The sequence below is a fragment of the Dermochelys coriacea genome, chromosome 9 (assembly GCF_009764565.3).
Source record: "Dermochelys coriacea isolate rDerCor1 chromosome 9, rDerCor1.pri.v4, whole genome shotgun sequence".
NCBI classification, from domain to species: domain Eukaryota; kingdom Metazoa; phylum Chordata; order Testudines; family Dermochelyidae; genus Dermochelys; species Dermochelys coriacea.
Window position 1 is genome coordinate 99,773 of NC_050076.1, and position 27,581 is coordinate 127,353.

Consider the following 27,581-nt stretch of genomic DNA (forward strand, 5'->3'; position numbering starts at 1 on the left):
CGCATTAGCTTTTTTCACAGCCATATCACATTGGCAGCTCATAGTCATCCTATGATCAACCAATACTCCAAGGTCCTTCTCCTCTTCCGTTACTTCTAATTGATGCGTCCCCAGCTTATAACTAAAATTCTTGTTATTAATCCCTAAATGCATAACCTTACACTTCTCACTATTAAATTTCATCCTATTACTATTACTCCAGTTTACAAGGTCATCCAGATCCTCCTGTATAATATCCCGATCCTTCTCCGAATTTGCAATACCTCCCAGCTTTGTATCATCTGCAAACTTTATTAGCACACTCCCACTTTTTGTGCCAAGGTCAGTAACAAAAAGATTAAATAAGATTGGTCCCAAAACCGATCCTGAGGAACTCCACTGGTAACCTCCCTCCAACCTGACAGTTCGCCTTTCAGTAGGACCCGTTGCAGTCTCCCCTTTAACCAATTCCTTATCCACCTTCTGATGTTCATATTGATCCCCATCTTCTCCAATTTAACTAATAATTCCCCATGTGGCACGGTATCAAATGCCTTACTGAAATCTAGGTAAATTAGATCCACTGCATTTCCTTTATCTAAAAAATCTGTTACTTTTTCAAAAAAGGAGATTAGGTTGGTTTGGCACGATCTACCTTTTGTAAAACCATGTTGTATTTTGTCCCATTTACCATTGACTTCAATGTCCTTAACTAATTTCTCCTTCAAAATTTTTTCCAGGACCTTGCATACTACAGATGTCAAACTAACTGGCCTGTAGTTACCTGGATCACTTTTTTTTCCTTTCTTAAAAATAGGAACTATATTAGCAATTCTCCAATCATTCGGTACTATTCCTGAGTTTACAGATTCATTAAAAATTCTTGCTAATGGGCTTGCAATTTCAGGTGCCAATTCCTTTAATATTCTTGGATGAAGATTATCTGGGCCCCCCGATTTAGTCCCATTAAGCTGTTTCAGTTTCGCTACTACCTCTGATATGGTAATATCTACCTCTATATCCTCCTTCCCATTTGTCATGCTACCATTATCCCCAAGATCCTCTTTAGCCTTATTAAAGACTGAGGCAAAGTATTTGTTTAGATATTGGGCCATGCCTAGATTATCTTTAACCTCCGCTCCATCCTCAGTGTTAAGCGGCCCCACTTCTTCCTTCTTAGTTTTCTTCTTATTTATATGGCTATAGAACCTTTTACTATTGGTTTTAATTCCCTTTGCAAGGTCCAACTCTACTCGACTTTTAGCCTCTCTGACTTTATCCCTACATCTTCTGACCTCAATTAGGTAGATTTCCTTGCTGATCCCTCCCATCTTCCACTCCCTGTATGCTTTCTGCTTCTTCATAATCACCTCTCTAAGATGCTTGCTCATCCAGCTTGGTCTACAACTCCTTCCTATGAATTTTTTCCCCTTTCTTGGGATACAGGCTTCCGATAGCTTCTGCAGTTTTGATTTAAAGTAATCCCAGGCCTCAACTGCCTTTAGATCCATAAGTTCTTCAGTCCAATCCACTTCCCTAATTAATTGCCTTAATTTTTGAAAGTCAGCCCTTTTGAAATCAAAAACCCTAGTTGCAGATTTATTTTTGTTAATCCTTCCATTTAGTTTGAACTGAATTAGCTCATGATCACTTGAGCCAAGATTGTCCCCTACAACCATTTCTTCTATGAGGTCCTCGCTACTCACCAAAATTAAATCTAAAATGGCATCCCCTCTAGTCGGTTCAGCAACTACTTGTTGAAGGAATCCATCAGCTATCGCATCTAGGAAATCTGAGCCCTATTATTATTACTAGCACTGGTCCTCCAGTCTATATCTGGGAAGTTAAAGTCTCCCATGATCACGCAGTTTCCATTAGTATTTACTTTATTAAAGACATCAAAAAGGGCTCTATCCATAACCAAATTAGATCCCGGAGGTCTATAGCACACCCCAAGCACTATCATAGGAGAGGCTTTACTAGTTTTCTTCCCCAATGTAATTTTTGCCCAGACAGACTCTGTCTTATCCATTGCATCGCTTCTTATTTCTTTACATTCTAACTCATCGTTGATATACATTGCCCCATCTCAAAAAAGATATATTAGAATTGGAAAAGGTACAGAGAAGGGTAACACAAATGATTAAGGGTATGGAACATGAGGCAAGATTAAAAAGACTGGGATTGTTTAGCTTGGAAAAGAGATGACTAAGGGGGGATATGTTAGAGGTCTATAAAATCATGAGTGGTGTGGAAAAAGTGAATAAGGAAATGTTATTTACCCCTTCACATAATACAAGAACCAGTCATCCAATGAAATTAATAGGCACTGTCAATCTGTGGAACTCTTTGCCAGGGGATGTTGTGAAAGCTAACAAGCATTCAAAAAGAATTAGATAAATTCATGGAGGATAGGTCCATCACTGGCTAATAGCCAAGATAGTCATGGATGTAACCCCATGCTCTGGGTGGCCCTAAGCCACTGATTGCCAGATGCTGGCACTGGACAATAGGGGATGGATCACTCAATAATTGCCCTTTTCTGTTCATTCCCTCTGAAGCATCTGGCATTGGCCACTGTCAGAAGACAGGATACTAGGCTAGATGGCCATTGGTCTGACCCAGTATGGCCGTTCCTATGTACTAGAGCAGATATGGCTGACACAACCACAAGTGTTGCTTATTTTATTAACTAATGCAGTGGTATTGAATTGAGAAAAGGGAGTTCTGGATCATACAGATTTTATTTGCTGTTGAGAGTATCTAACATGCTATTACTGATAAACAACAAATGGTTACTTAAATGTGCCTGTGGTTCTCCAAGATGTGATGCAGACGTGTATTCCACTTAGGTGTGTCCACACTCAGCACACTGGAGATGGAGAATTTTGCTTAGTAGTACCTGTAGAGGGGCAGCGCTTGAACCTCGTGGCCATAGCCCCTCCCCTGACTGTATGAGGTGGCATCACCTTGACCCCCCCTCAATTCCTGCACACCAAATGCCCTTGAGATGAGACTCTGATGCAGAGGGGACAGAGGGTGGGTCATGGAATATATGTCTGCATCACATCTTAAACAACCACCGATCCCTGTAAATAACTGTTTCTTTTCCAAGTAGATATAGTTGTGTATTCTACTTAGGTGATTTATAAGCAGTACCTCTCCCAGGAGGCGGGGCTCAAAGTCTACGTAAATAATGATTGCAGGACTGCCCTTTCAAGGCTTGCATCTGCTCTAGTAAATGTAGTAATGGCATAATGCTTCATAAATGTATAGATGGATGACCATGTAGTAGCCCTGTAAATGTCCAATATGGAAATGCCACTGAGGAATGCTATTGACCTTGCTTGTGCTCTTGTTGAATGAGCTCACACCCATGGAGGGGGTATAGCCAAAGCTATCTCATATGCAGTCTTGATACAGGATGTTATCCATTTACAGACAATCTGTGAAAAGACTGCTTGACCCTTCATGAGATCTCATATGTCACCTTGTGTCTTTGGAGAACTGAGTATGTATGTCCTTCTATTTATAGCACCTGAGACGTAAGCAGTTCTGGATTTGTACACATTAGTGGGAAAGAAAATCCTGTGAATTAAGCTTTGAAATGCCTGTTCATCATTTCTGACAAGAAATGCTGCAAGAGTGCAATGCACATACTAGACAGTGGTTCTCAACCAGGGGCATACCCCTGGAGGTACACGTTGGTACATCAACTCATCTAGATAGTTGCCTAGTTTTATAATGGGCTACATAAAAAGCACTAATGAAGTCAGTACAAACTAAAATTTCATACAGACAATGACGTTTATACTGCTATTCCAATTGATTTATTTTATAATTATATGGTAAAAATGAGGAAAGTAAGCATTTTTTTTTAGTAATAGAGTGGCTGTGATACTTTTATTTTTTTATGTCTGAATTTGTAAGCAAATAGTTTTTAAGTGAGGTGAAACTTGGTGGTACGCAAAACAAATCAGACTCCTGAAAGGAGGTACAGTAGTTTGGAAAGGTGGAGAGCCACTGTTCTAGACCAGTGGTTTTCAACCTTCTTTCATTTGTGGACCCTAAAAAAATTCAAATGGAGGTGTGGACTCCTTTGGAAATTTTGAATGGATGTGCTGGTCTTTTTGGAAATCTATTGTCTGTATATATAGTAGACTTCTGTTCAGTCAGTTTTCAGTCTAAGTCTTTTGCAGGCCCCTTAGACATAGGCTAAGTCATGGGGGTCCGTGGACCACAGGTTGAGGACTACTGTTCTAGACAGTCCCTCCCAAATCATGTGCTTTTATGTTTAACCAATTAGCTTTTCGAAATACAGGCTCTGCTTAGATAAGTGATTACTCTTTATCCGCAATTTAGCATGGTATAAAATTCATAAGTACGGGGAGCAGGGCTTGAATTGTTGATGCGGTGTTCAGTATAACCACAACTCTTCTGAACTGCCCTTTTGTGCTCCAGAATCTACATTTTCATTTTAAAAACATTTCTAGTCCTTATGGTTATGAAGATAACTTTAAAAATATGATACACATCAGTAACCAATGCAGTGATGGCTGCCTAAAGTCTGCAGAGAGTCGGAAAGAATGCCCCTGAGATGGGTCAAATACCCTTGTGCATTTCAGATTAAGCACCTGTAAAAATCAGGACCAGATTCTGTGCTGCATCTCCTGAGACTTTATGTCACCTTTCTGCCATCCAGATCCTGGGCTGCTATGGAGAATGAAATTACTTCCAGCATAGGATAGAGGCAGAGTGCTGAGAGCATGCCATCACACACCCAATTTGTTTTACTTTATATTATTTTATTTTTAACTGCTGCCTTCACCTCAGTACAGCACCTATGCTAGGGTCTCAGAGGGAGGTGAGAGGGGGAGGGAAGGGAAGGTACAAGGTTAGTCTCATAGCCTCTATGCTGATCCTACACTGAGGAACTTCTCCCCCTGCCCATTGCAACCCCTTTACATACTCTATACGGTGCCAGATTGGCATATGGGGGCAGGTGTGGAGGCCAGAATCTGGCTCCATGATTATAAATCCTTTGAGATCCTGTGTTAGTAGGTGTGATAGAAGGGCAAAGGCATAACAATGGTGCGTCTGGTAGAATTTTATCACTATCACATCAAAATTCTGACAAAATTAAAAACAACCCAAAATGTCCCCAGTTTTCGTCAGCAAAATGTAAGGTTCCTGCTTGCAAAAACTGTATCTTGTTTTCATGAAAAATTCAAGGCAAACGAACATGAACTGATGAAAATTTGACTTTTTTTTTTCCTGAAGGTGAGAATTCACCTGGACTGTAATTTATGCTGATAACCAAATGCAACACATTCATTCCTTGTATTGAAGTGGAGCTACTCATGCAAGAATGTAGTGTGTTAATTGTGAGTAGGTTACAGTTTAAAATGAATTAATTTTATTAATTTGAGTTTATTCTAGTTAATTAATACAAGTCTAACATTACCAAATAACATCTGCCTATATAATACCTATTTGGAGATCATTAATACTATATAACTCTAAGGCCATAGATCAAAGAGAGACTTTATGGAAAGTGTAGGGGAAGTTACATTTCCAGTTACACATACATTATCTTCAACTCCTATCTGTCTGAGTGTTCAATGCAAAGCTGATATAATGAACTGAGGCTCAAGGGATTGGTGATGGCATTTCACCATTAGATAATTCAAATCAAGCCCGGGGTCAGTGGTAACTAAAAGGTGTTACAAGTGGATAGCTGTTTGGTGGCTTATATGAAGAGTCCCAGTTTTTAGTGGCCTAATGTCCTCATCCCCCAACCCCCACATAATTGGTATATAACCGTTCTAGACACCTACCTGATTATTTGGCCTCCATCCCCATAGTATCTGAGTGCCTCACAAAGTGAAAAGAAAAAAAGAAAAGAAAAGAAATAACAGTATAAAGTTACAACAGAGAGGCCAACGATTAAGTTGGTTGTGGAGACCAAACTAATCTCCCACACTTAGAGGTGATCCCATGAGAACATGGGCGAGGCATATTGTGGGGTAGCTTTCATTGCCTCTTCCTGTATTGTGCCTGGTGTGAGAATATAAGGATGACTTCACTGACTTGGCCTGTGTGTCTGTAGCTCTAAATTTACAAAGACAATTTACTTTTGAAGGAAAATATTAACATGAAATTATTAATGGTGCTGTTCCTTCATACAGTAAAAAAAGGTAATCTTTCTGCCCACATGTTGTCTGCAGCAAGGAGGACTGGGTTCAATTTTCTAGGAATTCTTTCTGAATGCTTACACCTGTGTAAGCCCCCACCACCCAAAAAATATGGTAAACTATATTTCACTCTAGATGACGTTGATGGTCAATATTTCCCACTAACAAGCCCTGAGTCTAAAGATTTAAAACAATGAGAACTTTATTAGGGGTACGGGAGACAACAGAATGAATTTGGGAAAGCTAGGAATTAATAAATTAACAATATCTGTTAAACAAGATTCCCCTCCCTTTTGTGTTTTTTAATAATAGTCCCAACCTCAGTCCATCTCTTGCAGTAGTGAGTGGCTAATGCATTTTAGTCACTTCCCTCATCACCAACTTCCCAACTCACAGTTTGTTGGCCAAGATTGGTGGAGTCCAAGAATTCTGGCAGGTCATTCTCTAGCCCCAGAGGGAAGAGCTGGCTAGTGTTCTTCAGGGGTCTCTACTACCCAACCCAGCTGAAGTTATTTCAGCTTTGATTGCTGGGTATGAAGACCTGCACCAGAGTCTCTGCTTTTTACAGTTTCAGTCCAAGGTACCTCAGCACTATCATCTGCTTCAGCTCTGGTTGTTGCCTTGAAGCCATCTGCTCTCTTGAGACTACCTCTGTGCTGAGCCTTCAGAAAAGGATCAGTAGTATATAGAACCCTTAACAGAGTCCTCATCATCAGAGACACACTCCCCATGGAAGAAAAAAATCTATCTTTTCTGTCAGGTCTGTCCAGGCTCCCTTCCCTACGAGTGCCTGACTATGGGTCTAGTCAGGGTGACTCCTTGCCCCAGACATATTTGGTGCAGTTCTTCCATTTTCCACCAAGAATAATAGTATTTTATTTCCTCAAACGCAAAATTTAACTTTATTTTAACTAAAATGCCCCAAATTGTCACATAACCGAAATGCGAATGAGGCTGGCCTATTCATTTGGTGTTCTCAAGAATCTCTGGGGCACTCTTCTCCTTATTCACCAGTTGTGTCAATAGTAAAGTCCCCACTCTCTAGGGCTTCAGACATGAGGCTTACACTTGGAAGGATATGGGCAGCAAAGCCAATATTATTAGGTGTGACTTGGGGAAGCCAGGGAGAGAATAGCCTTAGAAAAGGGAGTGAGAACCTGCAAAAGTACCTTGAGATCTTAAAAGGATTATCCACAAGCAAAGGGGAAACAGCAAAACATTTAAAGCCAATATTCATGTCCCTTACAAACACCGTCAATGCAGAATGATGGAGGCATTGATAGAGAATTCTCCTCTCTGATGTGTGTTTAAAAACATTCTTTATTATTATTCTTTATTATTGCTGAAATAGGGGATCCCTTAAGAAGCAGGCACACTGACCTGACAACTAAATATTAGTTACACAAATGCATATACATATTGCAGTTGTCTGATTTCTTGTACAGAAAGACATGCAGACCATAAGAAGCGGGATCTCCCAATGAAATTAATAGGCAACAGGTTTAAAACAAACAAAAGGAAGCACTTCTTCACACAACATACAGTCAATCTGTGGAACTTGTTGCCAGGGGATGTTGTGAAGGCCAAGACTATAATAGGCCTCAAAAAAGAATTAGATAAGTTATGGAGGATAGGTCCATCAATGGCTATTTGCCATGATGGTCAGGGATGCAACCCTGTGTTCCTACACCTCTGACTTACAGATGCTGGGAGTGGACAACAGGGGGTGGATCACTTGATACTTGCCCTGTTCTGTTCATTCCCTCTGACGCATCTGGCATTGGTCACTGTTAGAGGACAGGATACTTGGCTAGATGGACCATTGGTCTGACCCAGTAAGGTCATTCTTATCATAATCTTAGCAGCTGTTTGTGTCCCATTGTGACTCAGCTTGACACTGAGCAGGCCATTAATGTTCCCAATATACTCTTTTATGGGGACTTTATATAGTTGTTTGTGTGTCAAGCTCCATGTCACTAAAAAAGTTGTTTTGAGAAAAAAGTGTGTTTAAAAAAACCACTCAAAAGTTTTAGTCTTGAGTGAGCCCAGCGTGTGAGTGACAGTGCTATGCTGGGACTCAGAGTCTGACTCCTAATCTCTTCAATCAGGACTTGGGAGCACTATAGGGTAGCAACTCAGCACTTTGTGGCCTGGGTGGACACTTGGCTATGGAAGAGTCGCAAGGAACTCTTCATGGCTTAAGGAACAGAAATCATAACTCAGGTCATTTGAAAGTGGGAGGAAAGCAAGTGGTATAATGGTTAAAAAAAAAGAAGTAGATTTACTAACCTAACCAAAACTTCACATTCCCCAAATGAGAAGTGGGTAAGCTGAATTTATCCTGAACTACACTACAAGAAGAGAGTAAGTAATGGGATGGTGAGAAGAGAAGAGGAAACCTTACAAAGGAAGATGCTTATCCATGAAGCTCCTATTCGGTAAGTATTTCAACTGAAATTTAGTTCTTCAGAACAATACAAAAATGGTGTGTGTGATTCAAGGCCATATACAGAAATTATGCCCACTTCAGGTACTCCCCTGTGACAATGAGAATGACAAATGGGAGAGTGCTACCAGGCCACAGGGATAGGCCTTTAATCTTTTCCATCAGGAAAGGTTGACTGTACAACTTGAAAAAGTTTGGATTAAATTCTGAGGGCACCTTTTAAAAAAAAACATGACCAAAAATTATCCATAGTTGTGGGTATCAGAAACCTGAGTCTATTCTCAGGACATGCAACAGCAGGATTGTATTTGGAGCCTATTTCCTTTGGCATCAAAGTGCCATGGCTGGGAACAGCATCCGTAAAACAAATGGAAAGGGTAAGAGAGGCAGGGAAGCAAAGGGAAGGAAGCCAGGATGAGGCTGCAAACTGCATCCTTCTCCCACCCTCCCAGATCTCCCATTACCTTTATGGATATATAGAACATCAGGGAATTGCCTGGATAATTCTGCAGCTCTCCACATGCGTCTCTCATTCATTTTACAAGTTTTATTTCATCTTATTTATATTATTATTTACCAGTATTTCAGTTTATTATGCTGAATATCTGTTAATCCAAGGAACGGCCTAATGATCACGAGTAGAATCTAATCAGAAGGACACTAGCTGCTGGCAGCACAACGATGTTCATGGATATTGCAGCTACGAATAAAAATACAAATTGAGCACTAAGAGTTAGAAGTTGATTTGACTGCTAGCTGATTGTGAAATAGTTATTCAGGAGCAGGCTAATCAATTTAATCAACTCCAAATACAATTTTTAGCTCCTCAGAGGCATTGACCACACTATGCAGAAAGGTTCTAGAGCCAGATCACACCCAAATGATCACCCAAATCACTCCTGGTGAAGGCTGCGCCAATTTAAATATCACAGAGCAAAATGACATCTTTCCCTAAGCAGGGAACAGTGACATTGAGGTGCAAATATATGCTGATTATTCCAATATAAACAAATTCAGTGAACATATGTACTTGACTCATCTGCTCCTGAGCTCTCCTTCCCAGCTGCAAACATAACTCCTGCAATCTCCCTAGTTTTCTTCAGCCCCCAGTGAATGCTGGGATTTAGTTCGGGATTGGTCCTGCTTTGAGCAGGGGGTTGGACTAGATGACCTCCTGAGGTCCCTTGCAACCCTGATATTCTATGATTCTATGATCCCTTGCTTCCTTCCAGTGGGTGAAGAGCCTCGCTGGATACCTCTTCCCAGCCACCAGCATCTGCATGATGCAAGAAGCTACTCTGGATTCCACACTTTATCCTCTGTCCACAGCCTGCCCTCCCAGCATACACTCATCCCCTGCTGATTCCCAACTTCTGCCTGAAGTCAGCAACCACCCAAGGGGAGGAAGGGGATAAGCCAGAACAGAGCCAGTGACAGTAGGACCATTCCCATCAAGATGGCCAGACTAGATTCACTAGCCAGGAGTCCCAATATTGCTCTGTCTCCCAAGGTCCAAAAACTGTCCCTCCTGCACAGCACAGAAACCCAGTGTCCATGTCATGGAGCCTAGGAATTGTCCAGTCCATAAGGATCAGACAGCACCTTACAATTAATACGAAAGAGGAAGAGATAGAGAAAATCATAATCTCACATACACCAAAAAATGATGGCTCACCTGCCCCAGAGCACTGTGGTGATTGCATCCCTTCAAAAGAATGTATGTATTCACTCCCCAGCCATTCTGCATAGGTTGTTTTCTCTCCTACTGGTACAATCTTAACGGTGGAATCTTTAAAGATTAAATCTGTTCCTAGGAAATCTGAGGAATCAAACATTTTGAATCCATTTCCATTGCTGTCATTTCCAAAGAAATCCTGAAAGCAATGCAGTTTCCATTAGTACCAGAGTTTGTATTTTATAGCCAGTGCTATATTCATCTTTAGCAGCATACATAACACAGTGGAAACTCACCCTCTCCATTGCTCAGAATCTCACAGACAAACAATTCTACCTTCAAATTATTTGCCCTTTATATTATCATAAGTTTTTAAAATCAATGTGAGTAACCTTTTGTGTTAGTTAAAGGAGTGCAATAGAATATTCCAATTAAGGATGAAAAGCTTCTTCAGTGTCAAGCCCATTCAGTCCAGTGTCAAGCCAGTTTGCTGAGACTCCCAGTATTGGAGCCAATTAGCAAGGTATTTTCTGTGATTGTTATGGCATAACTTGAACCTTTTTTCCGTCTGGAACTCCCACCGTAGTTGGCTTCACATCCATCCATCTATTTAAAATGTAATACATAAGGGCCAAATTCTGCTCCCTGGTTCTGTGTCAAAGTGAAGGCAGCAGTTAAAAATAAAATAAAATAAAACAAATGGGGAAAAAGGTATATAGATAGCAATCACTATAAATTGGAAGTTATGAAGTGTAGAAATTTGCTAAAGAAAGCTAAAACCATCAGAAAAAACCCATGGCCAGCAATGACAACAAAAACAAGGAATTTTTAAAGAATATTAGGAACAAAAGAAATCCCAACAATGTTATAGGACCATTACTAGAATCTTAGTATTTGGTAAGGCACAATTGTTAAAAACAATGAATTCAAATCAACTTCTTTCTCCTTCTCTTCCTCCTCTGTGCTTCCAGGTGCTAACAGGGGGAGCATGGAGAGTCTAGGAGAGACAGTCTCCATATTCTTAGTTCCTGTGTGGTGCATTTCAGCCACCCTCGATAGCCAGTATCTGGGAAAGCTCTGCTCAACTACTGCATCCCTGGGATGGCACATGCTCAGTGGAGACAGAATCGTCAGAGAATTTAGCTGCCAAACTAACATACCACTACAGAGTATGTGCACACTGAGATTTTCATAAGCTTGTAACTCAGTCATAGTTGGACAGATTTCCAGGGGCTGGCACAAGGCACATCCCTGACTACAGGCACATCCCTGCCAAATTTCAAGTCCCTGCTCCAAAGCATGGAGTCATTAGCGGTCAACGAAATGGTGTTCTATTAACATGAGCAAAACAATGTATTTTCCTCTAATCTTGTGCTCAGAGACAGTTGAGCCATTTAGTTGAAACTTTCTCAAAACATTCATCTTGAAGCAGACACCCAGCATGGAAAATTTTAGTCCCAGTTGTTTAAGTTTAGTAAAGTTATAAGCAACTGAAAATAGAGTCTTGTAATAGAAAGCGTTGGGCAACCCTAAGTTTAGGTGTCAGTACCTGCACCACCTATAATAAACTGAATAGTTTGAGGGGTTGTTGTTGTTGTTATTTTGGAGAGTCTGCTACTAAGCCCTGGAGGCATTATGCTTTCAAAAGTCTTCTATGTAATTATAATAATTTATCATACATGCTCTTTTCTGATGTAACTGTTGCATTTCTATTCATGAATTTAGGAAGATTTCAGGATAAACAAGTATTCTGGTTGTGCACATTTTCTTTTATATTTTTAAATTATGAAATTAGGAGCATTCCTTAGGCTTTTGGAAATTTGCCATTGCAGCCTGTGATTGGGCCAAGTTTGGATACCCCTGCTCATGATGATCTGAGAATGGCCTGCGTTGACCTCTTATATAGTGCATAACTACCTCATCGTAATGGATTGTAAATTATACCTGAGCTTTGTCCAGTAGTCCATATACAGCAAAAATGTTGGTGTCTGGGTGGACCATGACAACCTGAGCAGGCACCTGAGCCAAGTGACACTGAGCAAACTGAGTGATTTCAGCACGGGCTCCATTTGGACACAGTAACTGGAAATCACTGGACTGTAAGTGAAGGGCCCAGGAATCAGCATTGTTACCTGAAAAAGGAAACTCGCCATTATGACTTGTGCTCTGAATGCTTTAGTATAAAGATGACAACAAAAATAAGTTGTAATAAAAAGTTATATAAAACTAAATACCATCAGTGTTCTCAAAAACTGTTGAGTGCTTGACAAAGGCCACATCACCAGAATCCTCCATCAGACACCTTAAAATAAATAAGACAGATAAAATACAATGCAATGACATACAAACTCAATACAGTGCAATGTCATGAGTGCATCTTTAGTTTGTATAGTATCTTTCATAAAAACTGTCTACCAAAATACTTCATAAGATTAGGATCTGATATGCCATCATGTGCCAGCAATGCCCCTCTGCCATGTACATTGGCCAAACCGGACAGTCTCTACGCGAAAGAATAAATTGACACAAATCTGACATCAGGAATTACAACATTCAGAAACCAGTAGAAGAACACTTCAATCTCCATAGTCACTCGACAACAGACTTAAAAGTGGCAATTTTTCAACAAAAAAAAAAATTTCAAAAACAGACTCCAACGAGAAACTGCAGAACTGGAATTAATTTGAAAACTGGACACCATCAAATTAGGCCTGAATAAAGACTGGGAGTGAATGGGTCATTACAAAAACTAATTTCCCCATATTAATTTCCCCCTACTGTTACTCACACCTTGTCAACTGTTTAAAATGGGCCACCCTCATTACCACTACAAAAGTGATTTTTCCTCCCTTGGTATTCTACTGTTAATTGAATTGTCTCATTAGCACTGACCCCCCCCCCCCACTTGGTAAGGCAACTCCCATCTTTTCATGTACTATGTATATATACCAATGTATATATATATCAACCACACTATCAGAGGCTCGTACACCTGCACATCTACCAATGTGATGTATGCCATCATGTGCCAGCAATGCCCATCTGCCATATACATTGGTCAAACTGGACAGGCTCTACGTAAAAGAATAAATGGACACAAATGAGACGTCAAGAATTATAAGATTCAAAAACCAATTGGAGAACACTTCAATCTCTTTGGTCACTCGATTACAGACCTAAAAGTTGCAATTCTTCAACAAAAAAACTTCAAAAACAGACTAACGAGAGACTGCTTAATTGGAATTAATTTGCAAACTTAATTTGCAAACAAAATACAATTAACTTAGGCTTGAATAGAGACTGGGAGTGGATGGGTCATTACACAAAGTAAAATTATTTCACCATGTCTATTCCCCCCCTCCACCCCCCACTGATCCTCAGACATTCTTGTCAACTATTGGAAATGGCCCACCTTGATTATCACTACAAAAGGTTCCCCCCCCCACCCCACTCTCCTGCTGGTAATAGCTCACCTTAAGTGATCACTCTTGTTACAGTGTGTATGGTAACACCCATTGTTTCATGTTCTCTATGTATATAAATCTCCCCACTGTATTTTCCACTGAATGCATCCAATGAAGTGAGCTGTAGCTCACGAAAGCTTATGTTCAAATAAATTTGTTAGTCTCTAAAGTGCCACAAGTACTCCTTTTCTTTTTGCGAATACAGACTAACATGGCTGCTACTCTGATACCTGTTACTGTATTTTCTACTCCATGCACCTGATGAAGTGGGTTTTAGCCCATCAAAGTTTATGCCCAAATACATTTGTTAGTCTCTAAGGTGCCACAACAAGTCTTCATTGTTTTTGCTGAGACAGATTAACACAGCTACCCCTCTGAAACCTTACTGACCTCACTACTTATGTGCTTCTTGTACATGGTAGGTTGCAGGGCTGCTATTAGCAGGTGAGGCTGCTGTATAAGTTATGGACTGAGACAAGCGCTTCCTCCTTAGACGGATACACACCAGATGTGTTCACTATAAGATCCCTTAATGTTCTGCCAAGTATGACTGAGGATCACTTAAATAAAATGTTATACATAGCACCACCTACTGGTTGAACAGAAGAATACAGTTTAGCAATCCGTTTCATCTCCTGCTTTAACTTCTATGTTCTTACCATGTATAAAATTTACACTATCATATTGTCTTTGAAGTTCAGTCTGTAACATGTCTCTAAATCATACTGGTTTTCTAACTACACAACTCAAACACATAACAACTTGGTCATCTAGTTGTCCGTGGTTTGAAAGTCTTGAGTCATCGTCGTCTTGCTCTGCATCCCCCATCTGTAGAGTTTGCTCTGTTGACTGTATTTTCTGAAGAGCAAACTGTAGATGTTGATAGTTTCTATTAAATTTTCCCATGTTGGTCTCAATCACATATGGCCTAGGTGCTGAATTCTTTTCCTTTATGACAGCTGGACATAGGTGGTGTGTGACTCTTTCATTTGGGGAGGTTTATGTGAGCGACAGCAGGCCCCGAGGCCCTGCCCGGCCTGTTCCCCTGAGGCCTGCCCCCAAGCCACCTCTTTCCAACCTGCCTCTTCCCCTGAGGCCCTGTCCTTGCTCCACCTCTTCCCACCCCCCCACTCAACCTCTTCCCCCAAGGCTCTCCCACCCACCGTTCGCTCCTCTGCATCCCCTCTCCCCCCATCACTCACCCTTAAGGCAGGAAAAAAGTGGAAGGGCATAGCCCATCACTTTTAAAAGTGGGAAGGCTAAGCGCTCCCACCTTTTTCCTGCCTTAACAATGAGCAACAGGGGGGAAGGGGTGGAGAGGAGCAAGTGGCAGGTGGGGGAGTCTCGGGGGAAGAGGCAGAGTGGTGGAAGGAAGAGGCAGAGCAAAGGAGAGGCTTTCAGGGGGAAGAGGCAGGGTGGGGGCGGGGCTTCAGGGGGAAGAGGCTGAGCAGCAGCAGGGTCTCGGGGAGGACCGGGGTGGAGCACAGGCAGGGACAAGGTCCAGGCCCCGGTGCCCCACCTACTTCTAGGGCTCTTCCGGTGGCAGTGCTCCAAAGGCAGTGGGCCAGCATGCCTCCAAAGGGAGGTGACCTGTTCTACAGCTGGCATTTCTTGACCCCCTGCATGGCCAGCCTTTTTTTGGGGAGGCTAACTCTCCCAGCCTCTTATACATGCCGCCCATGCAGCTGGAATTGTCCAACCTTTTTCTTCATCCAATTTGATACAAATGGAGTCACCAGGTTCTAGACACTACAATTTTCTAATTGAGTGTCATCTGTTGTAAAAGCGTTCGTAAGCTCTTTTTGCCTTTCATCCAGTATGGCTACTTTCTTCATATCTGTCCACTTGGAGATAGATTCTTTTGCAAAGTTGGAACTGTACTTCTGAGCTGTCTTGCCCTCAGGAGCTGTGCTGGTCTATATTGACCAATATATGCTGGTTAGCATATCTATATCTGTATATAACAATCAATATTTATATCTGTCTATCTCAGGGGTCGGCAACCTTTCAGAAGTGGTGTGCCGACTCTTCATTCATTCACTTTAATTTAAGGTTTTGCGTGCCAGTAATACATTTTAACATTTTTTAGAAGGTCTCTCTCTATAAGTCTATATATTGTATAACTAAACTATTGTCATATGTAAAGTAAACAAGGTTTTCAAAATGTTTAAGAAGCTTCATTTAAAATTAAATTAAAATGATGATCTTAGGCCGCCAGCCCACTGGCAGTCTGGGGTTCCATTCACTTAGGCCGGCAGCAGGCTGAGTGGGGCCTGCGGCTGGGACCCTGGCTGGCAAGGGGCTGTCAGCCAGAACCGCAGACCGGCAGCGGGCTGAGTGGCCCGCTGCCAGTCTGGGATCCCAGCTCTGCCCACATACAGTGGGTACCTACCTTCTCCCTGGTTCTAGCCCATTCTCTTCCTCTCTCTCTCTTCACTGAGCTGAGGGTGGGAGTGCACTGAGCACAGGGCTGGGGGTGAAGGAGTAGGCTGGGGCTTGGGGTGTAGGGCCTGGCCAAGAGCTAGAGTCAGGGAGGGGGCTCAGGGTTGGGACAGGAGGTTTGGGTGTGGAGTGCTTACCTGGGCAGCTCCCATTTGGTGCAAGGGGTGCAGGTGGGAATGTGGGTGTGTGTGTGCAGGAGCTCCCATTTGGTGCTCAGGGTGGGGGTGGGAATGTGGGGGTGCAAGAGTCAGGGCATGGGGGGTGTAGGAGTCAGGGCAGAGGGCTGGGGACATGTGAGGGGGTGCAGGAGTCGGCATGGGGTGTGGGGGGGCGGGGTATGTGTGTGGGGGGCTGGAGTCAGGGCTGGGGTTGTGGGGAGTGCAGGGGTCAGGGCAGAGGGCTGGGTGTGTGTTAGGGAGGTGCAGGTGGCTGGGAGTGTGTGAGGGGGCTGCAGGGGTCAGGGCAGAGGGCTGTGGGTGTGGGCTAGGGTCATGGGGGTGCTCCCAGCCCCCTGCCCAGAGCGGCTCATGACAGGGGGCTGGAGGGGATATGCCCTGATTCCACCCCCCTTCCGCAAGGCCCTGTCCCCACCTCTTCTCCGAAGCAGCGAGTGCACTGCAGCTCAGATTCTCCCCGTCCCACTCAAGGGCCATCAGCTGATGGGCGGCAGGGAGGGAGAGGAGGAGGGGCAAGAACCCAGCATGCTGAAGGAAGAGGCGGAGGAGGGGGGACCTTGCCTGCCCTGCAGCAGTAGCCAGCAGGACTAAGCTTCTTCACCCTGCCCCCGCGGGGGGGGGGGGTGGAGAAGAGTGGGCCGGGGCAGGCAGGATTTTTAATGGCATGTTGCTGCCTGCTGGGGTCCCAGCCTGGGTTTGGCAGAGGGCTGAGTGGGGCGGCAGCTGGGACCCGGCAGTCTGCAGAAGAGAAGAATGAGGGGGGATTTGATAGCTGCTTTCAACTACCTGAAAGGGGGTTTCAAAGAGGATGGCTCTAGACTGTTCTCAATGGTAGCAGATGACAGAACGAGGAGTAATGGTCTCAAGTTGCAATGGGGGAGGTTTAGATTGGATATTAGGAAAAACTTTTTCACTAAGAGGGTGGTGAAACACTGGAATGCGTTACCTAGGGAGGTGGTAGAATCTCCTACCTTAGAGGTTTTTAAGGTCAGGCTTGACCAAGCCCTGGCTAGGATGATTTAACTGGGACTTGGTCCTGCTTTGAGCAGGGGGTTGGACTAGATGACCTTCTGGGGTCCCTTCCAACTCTGATATTCTATGATTCTATGATTCTATGAAAAATCGGCTTTTGTGCCGTGTTTGGCATGCATGCCATAGGTTACCAGCCCCTGATCTATCTCATATTAATATGTATTATCCAGATCCTGTATGTGTTAAGCACAAACAGCTTTAAGCACAAATATTATAGCAGTTTTATAGCCTAAATTGGCCTATACCTTTACTATGATCCTGTTCACTTTCATGCTAAATAGCCCATAACACCTTGCATTAGCTGAAATAAGCTTTGGCGTAAGTAGATAGGAAAGCTGTCAGGATCAGGACATATGAGGTATTTTACTATAGCAAAAGGTAGGGAGTTAGTCTCTCAGGCCAGTACTGGAATATCCCAAAGGAAGAGGACAAGACATAATGGTTGTTCTACCGTGGTACAAACCTAGAAGATACCTTCATGGACCAGTACCTGGAGTGCTAGTAGCCAAAACAAAAATAAGGAAAGGAACAGGACATGTTAAGGAATTAGAACAAATTGATTAGTTGAATTTTAGTGACATCTAAATAAATATGTAATTTATAAAATTATCCTACAAATACAATCAGCTGAAATATGTAACTTTGGGAGCACACCTTTTGCATAAGGTGAATGTAACAACGCAACATAAGATGGTTTCCTGGAGACTGGTATTGTACAGAGCCTTTTTCCTGTACTATGTTATTATAAGCTCACACCAATAAATTTGACTGACATTGGTTATTTGATCTCCTGAGACTATTTCATGATGAAACAAAGTGCAGTCAAGCAACTGACTATATATTTTATCAATAACTATATCCAGTAGCTGCTATTGGTATTGATCTGTAACTCACAAGAGCAAGGAATGGATCTTCCTGCTGTAGGATTTTCTTGGCTGTCTGTACAGCTCTCTCAGCCTCTCCACACACTTGTAGGTAATGTAGGCTGCTAGTAATATGATCAAAATCATATTTGGTTCAGAAAGATTTAAATTCCATTGCAGTGAATTGTGGTCTGTTGTCTGTCACTAGTTATTATGGAGTACCTAAATGAACAAAATGCACTTCAGTTTCTCTATAACACTGTCACGTTATGTCTTTCAAGTACATTATTTCTATATATTTGGAAAAATAGTCCACAAAGATGAGGTAATGATGTCCTTTGAATTTGCATAAATCTTCAGCTACTATCTTCCAAGGTCTGTTTCTTAGAGGTGTTTGTACATTGTATCGTTCAGTATTTTCTCAAGTTTATTTGTACTGGATCTCCTTTCCAAAGTCCAATATCCTGAAATACTCCATCGAATTCTTCCACATTTCTCACTAGGCCCATCATGGCTGCCATGCTGCGTCTAAGCAAGATTTTGGTCTTTGATCATTTGTGCTGTGAACGCACAGCTTTTGTCTTTGTAAGTTATTTCCATAGTGAACTGGCCCATGCAGTTCAGAATACCTTCAGGGCTAGTCAGAGCTGTGTCAGGTGACTTCAGCTCTGAAAGGGGTTGAAGGTCCTGTCTGAGTTGACTGTGAGGTCTGCTCCTGAATCACTTTTAAAGTCAATAGTCTTTCCATGAATAGGCAAGTTTCACTCTCCAAGCAGGTTCTGTGTCATCACACATGATAGATCTCAGAAACAGTGACTCTTGATTGTCTGTAATATGAGTCAACTCCCTAACTTCTTTGGTGAGACAAAAAGTCACAAAATGTCCATATGTTGTGCATTTATTACACCTGGAGCCTTTGGCTCGATATGCATCATCTCTTGGGATATGAATTTTTCCATGTCTCCCCTTCTTCCCTTTAGCCAGTTCTTTATCCACCTTACAATTCTTCTACTAATCCCCAGCTTCTTTAATTTAACTAATAATTTTCCATGCAGTAAAGTCTCTAATATTTCACTGAAGTCCAAGTATATTAGATCTACTGCATTCCCCTTATCTAAAACGTGAGTTATTTTCTCAGTAAAGAAAATCAGGTTAGCCTGACGTGATGTATCTTTGGTAAACCCATGTTCTGTGAAACCTTTCCAATTTATCAACATCCTTCTTGACACCAGAACTGGACATAGCATTACAGCAGTGTGTGCACCAGTGCCAATTTGGGGCCCCCAGAAAAATCTCCCTTCATCTCAGCCCTGGGGCAGGAGGAGCTGTCGGGGGGACAGAGCTTCCCAGGTCTTGGGGCCACAGCGGGGGATGGTGTGCACTGGAAAGGAGAGAGCGGCAGGGCAGGGGCACATTGGGTTCGGCTCATGGGCGCCTCAGGCAGAGGGGGCAGAATGGGGTGGGGCCACAAGCAGATGGAGCAGGACTGTGGGTGGAATGGGGGCGGGGCCACAGTGGAAGGGGAGGAATAGGGTAAGGCCACGGGTAGGGCCATAGGTGGAAGGGGTGGGATGGGGCCACAATTCTAGGGCCAGGGCCCCCCACCTCCACTTGCTCTGGCCCAAGGTCCCAGTAGACCTTAATCCATCTCTAGACTTGAGACTCCTTCATAATGGTACATTATCTTAGAACAAATGGCACAGCTCAGCCACAATGGCATTTGTTGGTTATCAGTTTGATGATTGCTAAATTATTATCTGAAGCTATGAAGTGTGACAGACGGTCTGGAGTTTGCCACTAATATACATTCCATGGCAAGGGAAAATTGCTTAGGTGGTTAAAAAAAAAGAAGTCTGAATAAACTGGATGCAGCCAGAGAAAATTATTTGTAAAAGGCTGTGCTTGAGTTCAATAGTTAGGCATTTGAAAGGCAGCTATTATCTCCTGGAAGGTAGAAAAGCAAGTGCTTGCCAACCCTACTGTATGTGTATTTATCTTCAGGAAAGTGTTTTGGGAAAATAGGGCTAGAGCAGGGGTGGGGCGGGAGAGGTTGATAAGGGATCTAGGGTGAAGAAATGGGAAACAGCTATCTCTTTGGACACAGGAGCATGAGACTGATACATTGAACAGCAGAGGTCAGAGAAGGGAGTTGCTCTTTAAACATGTAAGAGCATTCTTTCTTGTCTAGCTAAGCTAAGGGAAAAAAACCTCTCTGGCTCAGATTGAGTATCCAAATGAGGTATGTTATGCAAACCATTTATTTTAATTCTCTTAATTGGTAATAAATCCTGTTTTAAGGCAGCTACTCATAGACTCAGACTTTAAGGCCAGAAGAAACCATCATGATCATCTAGTCTGACCTGCACAACCCAGGCTACAGAACCTCACCCACTCATTCCTGTAATAGACCAATAACCTCTGGCTGAGTTATTGAAGTGCTGTCATCATGAATTAAAGACTTCAAGTTACAGAGAATCCGCCATTTACATTAGTTTAAACCTGCAAGTGACCTCCCCCCATGCTTCAGAGTAAGGTGAAAAGCCTCAGTGTCTTTGCCAATCTGACCCAGGAGAAAATTCCTTCCCAACCCCAAATATGATGATCAGTTGGACCCTGAGCATTTGAGCAACACCCAAAAGCCACACACCAGGAAATAATTCTCTGTAGTAACTCAGAGCCCTTTCTATCTAGTATCCCATCACTGACTACTGAGGTCATTTGCTACTATCAGTCCCAGATCGGCTATATACCATTGTATCCAGTCTCATCATACTATCCCCTCCATACACTTATCAAGCTCTATCTTGAAGCCAGTTAGGTGAAGGTTTCTAACCATCCGAGGAGTGAAATTCTGGAACAGCCTTCCAAATGGAACAGTGGGGGCAAAAAGCTAATTGCAAACCTATATTCATAGATATTAAGGTCAGAAGGGACCATTATGATCATCTAATCTGACCTCCTGCACAATGCAGGCCACAGAATCTCACCCACCCACTCCTGTGATAAACCTCTCACCTCTGTCTGAGCTATTGAAGTCCACAAATCCTGGTTTAAAGACTTCAGGGAGCAGAGAATCCTCCAGCAAGTGAGCCATGTCCCATGCTACAGAGGAAGGCGAAAAACCTCCAGAGCCTCTTCCAATCTGCCCTGGAGGAAAATTCCTTCCTGACCCCAAATATGGCAATCAGCTGAACCTTGAGCATATGGGCAAGATTCACCAGCCAGATACCCAGGAAAGAATTCTCTGTAGTAACTGGTTTCAGAGTAGCAGCCGTGTTAGTCTGTATTCGCAAAAAGAAAAGGAGTACTTGTGGCACCTTAGAGACTAACAAATTTATTAGAGCATAAGCTTTCGTGAGCTACAGCTCACTTCATCGGATGCATTTGGTGGCATCCGATGAAGTGAGCTGTAGCTCACGAAAGCTTATGCTCTAATAAATTTGTTAGTCTCTAAGGTGCCACAAGTACTCCTTTTCTTTCTGTAGTAACTCAGATCAAATCAGACTTGTTGATAGCCAGTTTACATCCATTTGTCCACGTAATCTGCCTGAAATGAGAGCCAAGTCTTCAAACCTCTTTGAAGAGGAACAGCATGAAGAAAGGCATTGTAAGCTGTGTACAGCCTTCCCGCCCTAAAAAAGTCCTGATAGGTTAGGGGTCGGGCACATACCACACCCTGGCTTTTTGCTGTTGGCCTGCCTCCCATTGTGGGGGTGGTATAGCAGCTGGAGATTGGCTACTGACCACCTGATCAGTGATCCTCCATTGAAGGGGAGGAATGTCACTGCAGAACAGAGAGAGGGAATTAGTTGTAGAACACCTGGTTGCTCTAGGTCAATCAAGCTGGCACAGAGACAGGATTGGGAAAGTGCTGCTGCAGTAGCAAGCTGTTTCATTTTGTGGTGGGAGAAAGACATCAAAGGAGGGGACAGCTGAGAGCAACTGTGGAGAGTTAGGCAAGGGGCAGCAGCATTCAGCACCTCAAGCTCCCAATGCAGCCCAGCATCTGTGACTTCAGCAAAGCGCCAGTTGGTACCCGGGATGGACAAAGTACTCTGGGTCAGTCTTCTTGGGCTTTTAATTGGGTTAGAGAGTATTAAGCACTGGGGGCTGTGTATACTGTACTATTGCTAGAAAATGTGTATATAGATTCATAGATACTAAGGTCAGAAGGGACCACTCTGATCATCTAGTCCGACCTCCTGCACAGCGCAGGCCACAGAATGTCACCCACCACTCCTATGAAAAACCTCACCCATGTCTGAGCTATTGAAGTCCTCAAATCATGGTTCAAAACTTCAAGGAGCAGAGAAGCCTCCCTCCAGTCAACCATGCCCCATGCTACAGAGGAAGGCAAAAAAAACCTCCAGGGCCTCTCCAATCTGCCCTGGAGGAAAACTCCCTCCCGACCCCAAACATGGCAATCAGCCAAACCCTGAGCACATGGGCAAGATTCACCAGCCAGATACCCAGGAAAGAGTTTTCTATAGTAAATCAGATCCCATCCATCTAATATCCCATCTCAGGGGATTTGGCCTATTTACCCTGAATATTTAAAGATCAATTACTTACCAAAATCCCATTATCCCATCATACCATCTCCTCCATAAACTTATCGAGTAGAATCTTAAAACCAGATAGATCTTTTGCCCCCACTGCTTCCCTTGGAAGGTTATTCCAAAACTTCACTCCTCTGATGGTTAAAAACCTTTGTCTGATTTCAAGTCTAAACTTCCTGGTGGCCAGTTTATACCCATTTGTTCTTGTGTCCACATTGGTGCTGAGCTTAAATAATTCCTCTCCCTCTCCTATATTTATCCCTCTGATATATTTATAGAGAGCAATCATATCTCCCCTCAACCTTCTTTTAGTTAGGCTAAACAAGCCAAGCTCCTTAAGTCTCCTTTCATAAGACAAGTTTTCCATTCCTCGGATCATCCTAGTAGCCCTTCTCTGTACCTGCTCCAGTTTGAATTCATCCTTTTTAAACATGGGAGACCAGAACTGCACACAGTATTCTAGGTGAGGTCTCACCAGTGCCTTGTATAACGGTACTAAAACCTCCTTATCCCTACTGGAAATGCCTCTCCTGATGCATCCCAAAACCGCATTAGCTTTTTTCACAGCCATATCACATTGGCAGCTCATAGTCATCCTATGATCAACCAATACTCCAAGGTCCTTCTCCTCTTCCGTTACTTCTAATTGATGCGTCCCCAACTTATAACTAAAATTCTTGTTATTAATCCCTAAATGCATAACCTTACACTTCTCACTATTAAATTTCATCCTATTACTATTACTCCAGTTTACAAGGTCATCCAGATCCTCCTGTATAATATCCTGATCTTTCTCCGAATTGGCAATACCTCCCAGCTTTGTGTCATCTGCAAACTTTAAGCACACTCCCACTTTTTGTGCCAAGGTCAGTAATAAAAAGATTAAATAAGATTGGTCCCAAAACCGATCCCTGAGGAACTCCACTGGTAACCTCCCTCCAACCTGACAGTTCGCCTTTCAGTAGGACCCGTTGCAGTCTCCCCTTTAACCAATTCCTTATCCACCTTCTGATGTTCATATTGATCCCCATCTTCTCCAATTTAACTAATAATTCCCCATGTGGCACGGTATCAAATGCCTTACTGAAATCTAGGTAAATTAGATCCACTGCATTTCCTTTATCTAAAAAATCTGTTACTTTTTCAAAAAAGGAGATTAGGTTGCTTTGGCACGATCTACCTTTTGTAAAACCATGTTGTATTTTGTCCCATTTACCATTGACTTCAATGTCCTTAACTAATTTCTCCTTCAAAATTTTTTCCAGGACCTTGCATACTACAGATGTCAAACTAACTGGCCTGTAGTTACCCGGATCACTTTTTTTTCCTTTCTTAAAATAGGAACTATATTAGCAATTCTCCAATCATTCGGTACTATTCCTGAGTTTACAGATTCATTAAAAATTCTTGCTAATGGGCTTGCAATTTCAGGTGCCAATTCCTTTAATATTCTTGGATGAAGATTATCTGGGCCCCCCGATTTAGTCCCATTAAGCTGTTTCAGTTTCGCTTCTACCTCTGATATGGTAATATCTACCTCTATATCCTCCTTCCCATTTGTCATGTTACCATTATCCCCAAGATCCTCTTTAGCCTTATTAAAGACTGAGGCAAAGTATTTGTTTAGATATTGGGCCATGCCTAGATTATCTTTAATCTCCGCTCCATCCTCAGTGTTAAGCGGCCCCACTTCTTCCTTCTTAGTTTTCTTCTTATTTATATGGCTATAGAACCTTTTACTATTGGTTTTAATTCCCTTTGCAAGGTCCAACTCTACTCGACTTTTAGCCTCTCTCACTTTATCCCTACATGTTCTGACCTCAATTAGGTAGCTTTCCTTGCTGATCCCTCCCATCTTCCACTCCCTGTATGCTTTCTGCTTCTTCATAATCACCTCTCTAAGATGCTTGCTCATCCAGCTTGGTCTACAACTCCTTCCTATGATTTTTTTCCCCTTTCTTGGGATACAGGCTTCCGATAGCTTCTGCAGTTTTGATTTAAAGTAATCCCAGGCCTCAACTGCCTTTAGATCCATAAGTTCTTCAGTCCAATCCACTTCCCTAACTAATTGCCTTAATTTTTGAAAGTCAGCCCTTTTGAAATCAAAAACCCTAGTTGCAGATTTATTTTTGTTAATCCTTCCATTTAGTTTGAACTGAATTAGCTCATGATCACTTGAGCCAAGATTGTCCCCTACAACCATTTCTTCTATGAGGTCCTCGCTACTCACCAAAATTAAATCTAAAATGGCATCCCCTCTAGTCGGTTCAGCAACTACTTGATGAAGGAATCCATCAGCTATCGCATCTAGGAAAATCTGAGCCCTATTATTATTACTAGCACTGGTCCTCCAGTCTATATCTGGGAAGTTAAAGTCTCCCATGATCACGCAGTTTCCATTAGTATTTACTTTATTAAAGACATTAAAAAGGGCTCTATCTATATCCAAATTAGATCCCGGAGGTCTATAGCACACCCCAAGCACTATCGTAGGAGAGGCTTTACTAGTTTTCTTCCCCAATGTAATTTTTGCCCAGACGGACTCTGTCTTATCCATTGCATCGCTTCTTATTTCTTTACATTCTAACTCATCGTTGATATACAATGCTACTCCACCCCCTTTACCTTTGTTTCTGTCTTTCCTAAACAGCACATACCCTTCAATACCTGTAGTCCAGTCATGACTACTATTCCACCATGTTTCTGTTATCCCTATAATATCTGGTTTCACTTCTTGCACCAGTAGCTCTAGTTCCTCCATTTTGTTACCTAGACTCCTCGCATTGGAGTACAAACATCTTAATTTTTGCTGTTTGGCCTCGCTCACATTTTGTACCCTATTAGGCACAGTCATTCTACAGCCAGTATAACCTATTAGACTAGTATCCACACCGCCCTCGCTCCTTATATACATTCTCCTACCCATGGCTGTATCTTTTCTTACTTCATCTTCTTCCCTCTCAATGCTAAAATCTGGCGTGGAGATTTTCTGGACATCTCCCATCCATCTCCCCCCAATTCCTAGTTTAAAGCTCTCTTTATCAGTTGTGCCAGCCTCGATCCTAGAAGTCTATTTCCTTCCCTACTCAGATGAAGTCCATCCCGAGAGAACTGACCTCTGTCCGTGAATGTCTCCCAGTGGCCATACATCCCAAAGCCCTCCTTATAGCACCACTGCCTAAGCCATCTGTTGACAATCATAATCTTGTCAGACCTCTGTTGCCCTTCTCTAGGAACAGGAAGGATCCCGCTAAAGATCACCTGAGCCTCAATTTCCTTAAGCGTCTTCCCCAGCCTAGCATAGTCTCCCTTGATACTTTCCAGCGAGAATCTGGCGGTATCATTTGTTCCCACATGAAGGATAATTAGGGGATTCTTTCCCGCTCCCTTGAGGATCCTTTTCAACCTCAGGTCTACATCCTGTATCTTAGCACCCAGAAGACAGCACACCCTTCTATTCTCAGGATCAGCTCTAGTTACAGGCCTGTCTATTCTTCTCAATAAAGAGTCCCCGATCACATAGACCTGCCTTTTCCTGGTGACGGTGCTATTCTCCAGTCTCTCCCCTGTTCCCTCTGGCTGCAAGTTCTTTCCATTCCTATTTTCCCTTACAATTCTCTTCAACCCATCCTGTATCCTCCTGGGGCTCATATTTGGTGTAGTCTCCCTTGACTCTTCCCCTTTTTCTATAGGGCTAGCCTCTCTCTATAGGGCTAGTATATGTAGATAGGGCTCTACTCCTGGAATTTGCCTTGATACTGAGTGAGATTTGCCCTGCTTAGATAAGAGTTGTTTTATTGTTGAGAGCAGTGTTGGTCCTGGGATTAACTCCTGCTTCTCCAAGCGTGTGTGTGTGTGCGTGCATGCAGGGGTTTGGATAGGAACAAGGGGAGATAGTATTCCCAGACTCATGGTCTAGGATCTAACACTTTGCCTGGAGTCCAACCCCCACCATCTCAATCAGAAAGGCATGGACAGAAGCAACTTCTTTCAGCAAAATGTGCTGCCCAAGGTTGTGATGGGTGCCCACAAAGAGAGATGCTTACTGTACCAAAGAGGAGGTGTGTCAACAGGGACATGGATGACAAAGTGGCAGCTTTTTGGTAGATTTTTATTGCTGGACTTCTGAGAGAGATTTGTGGGACAAGTGCCATGTTAAATTATTAGAGAGACAAGGTGGGTGAGGTAATATCTTTTACTGGCCCTCACCCACCTTGTCTCTAATATCCTGGGACCAACATGGCTATAATTACATTGAATACAATAATGCCTCATCATCTTTTGCAAAATAAGCATCCACATTGCACAATAATTATGTTTGTTCATTACCTGAAGGCTCCACTGTAGCTATAATAACGTTCCTGGGTACTTGCATCACATTTATTGTTTCCACTGTTATCTCCAATGCAAAGCTTACAGAGTTTTGATGGGTAATTGTCCATCTTGGCTGCAGGCACACAGCTAGCAGAGAAAAAGTCACTCACAGCTGAAAAAAGAAAGATGTGCCAACAAAAAGCATGGAGAGGTGAGTGTCAGCCATTCACAAAACACCTAGATTACAATATCATTTAATTATATGGCAAAAAAGCCATACAAAAAGCCAGCAACATGACATTATATTAGGCTTACTGGGACTGACTAATTATATCTTTCAAAACATCTTCAAAATTCAGTCTAGATTGTTAGCTGGCGAGATAGGCCGAAGAACAGATTGGGTCAGATTCTCCAAGAGCAGATGCTAAGCTTATAGT

General features: G+C 42.7%; 1 protein-coding gene across 1 annotated transcript in view; it reads right to left on the minus strand.

Annotated features, from left to right (window-relative positions):
- Positions 1-6,378: 6,378 nt before the first annotated feature.
- MELTF (melanotransferrin) overlaps positions 6,379-27,581 on the minus strand; it is a 75,525-nt gene continuing 54,322 nt past the window's right edge. The window contains exons 12-16 of the mRNA XM_038417319.2: positions 27,160-27,316; positions 12,529-12,596; positions 12,239-12,426; positions 10,295-10,493; positions 6,379-9,319 (exon numbers count right to left, since the gene is read on the minus strand). Coding sequence (XP_038273247.1) covers positions 9,252-9,319; positions 10,295-10,493; positions 12,239-12,426; positions 12,529-12,596; positions 27,160-27,316 — 680 coding nt within the window. The 3' untranslated portion in view covers positions 6,379-9,251. The remainder of the gene's footprint in view (positions 9,320-10,294; positions 10,494-12,238; positions 12,427-12,528; positions 12,597-27,159; positions 27,317-27,581) is intronic.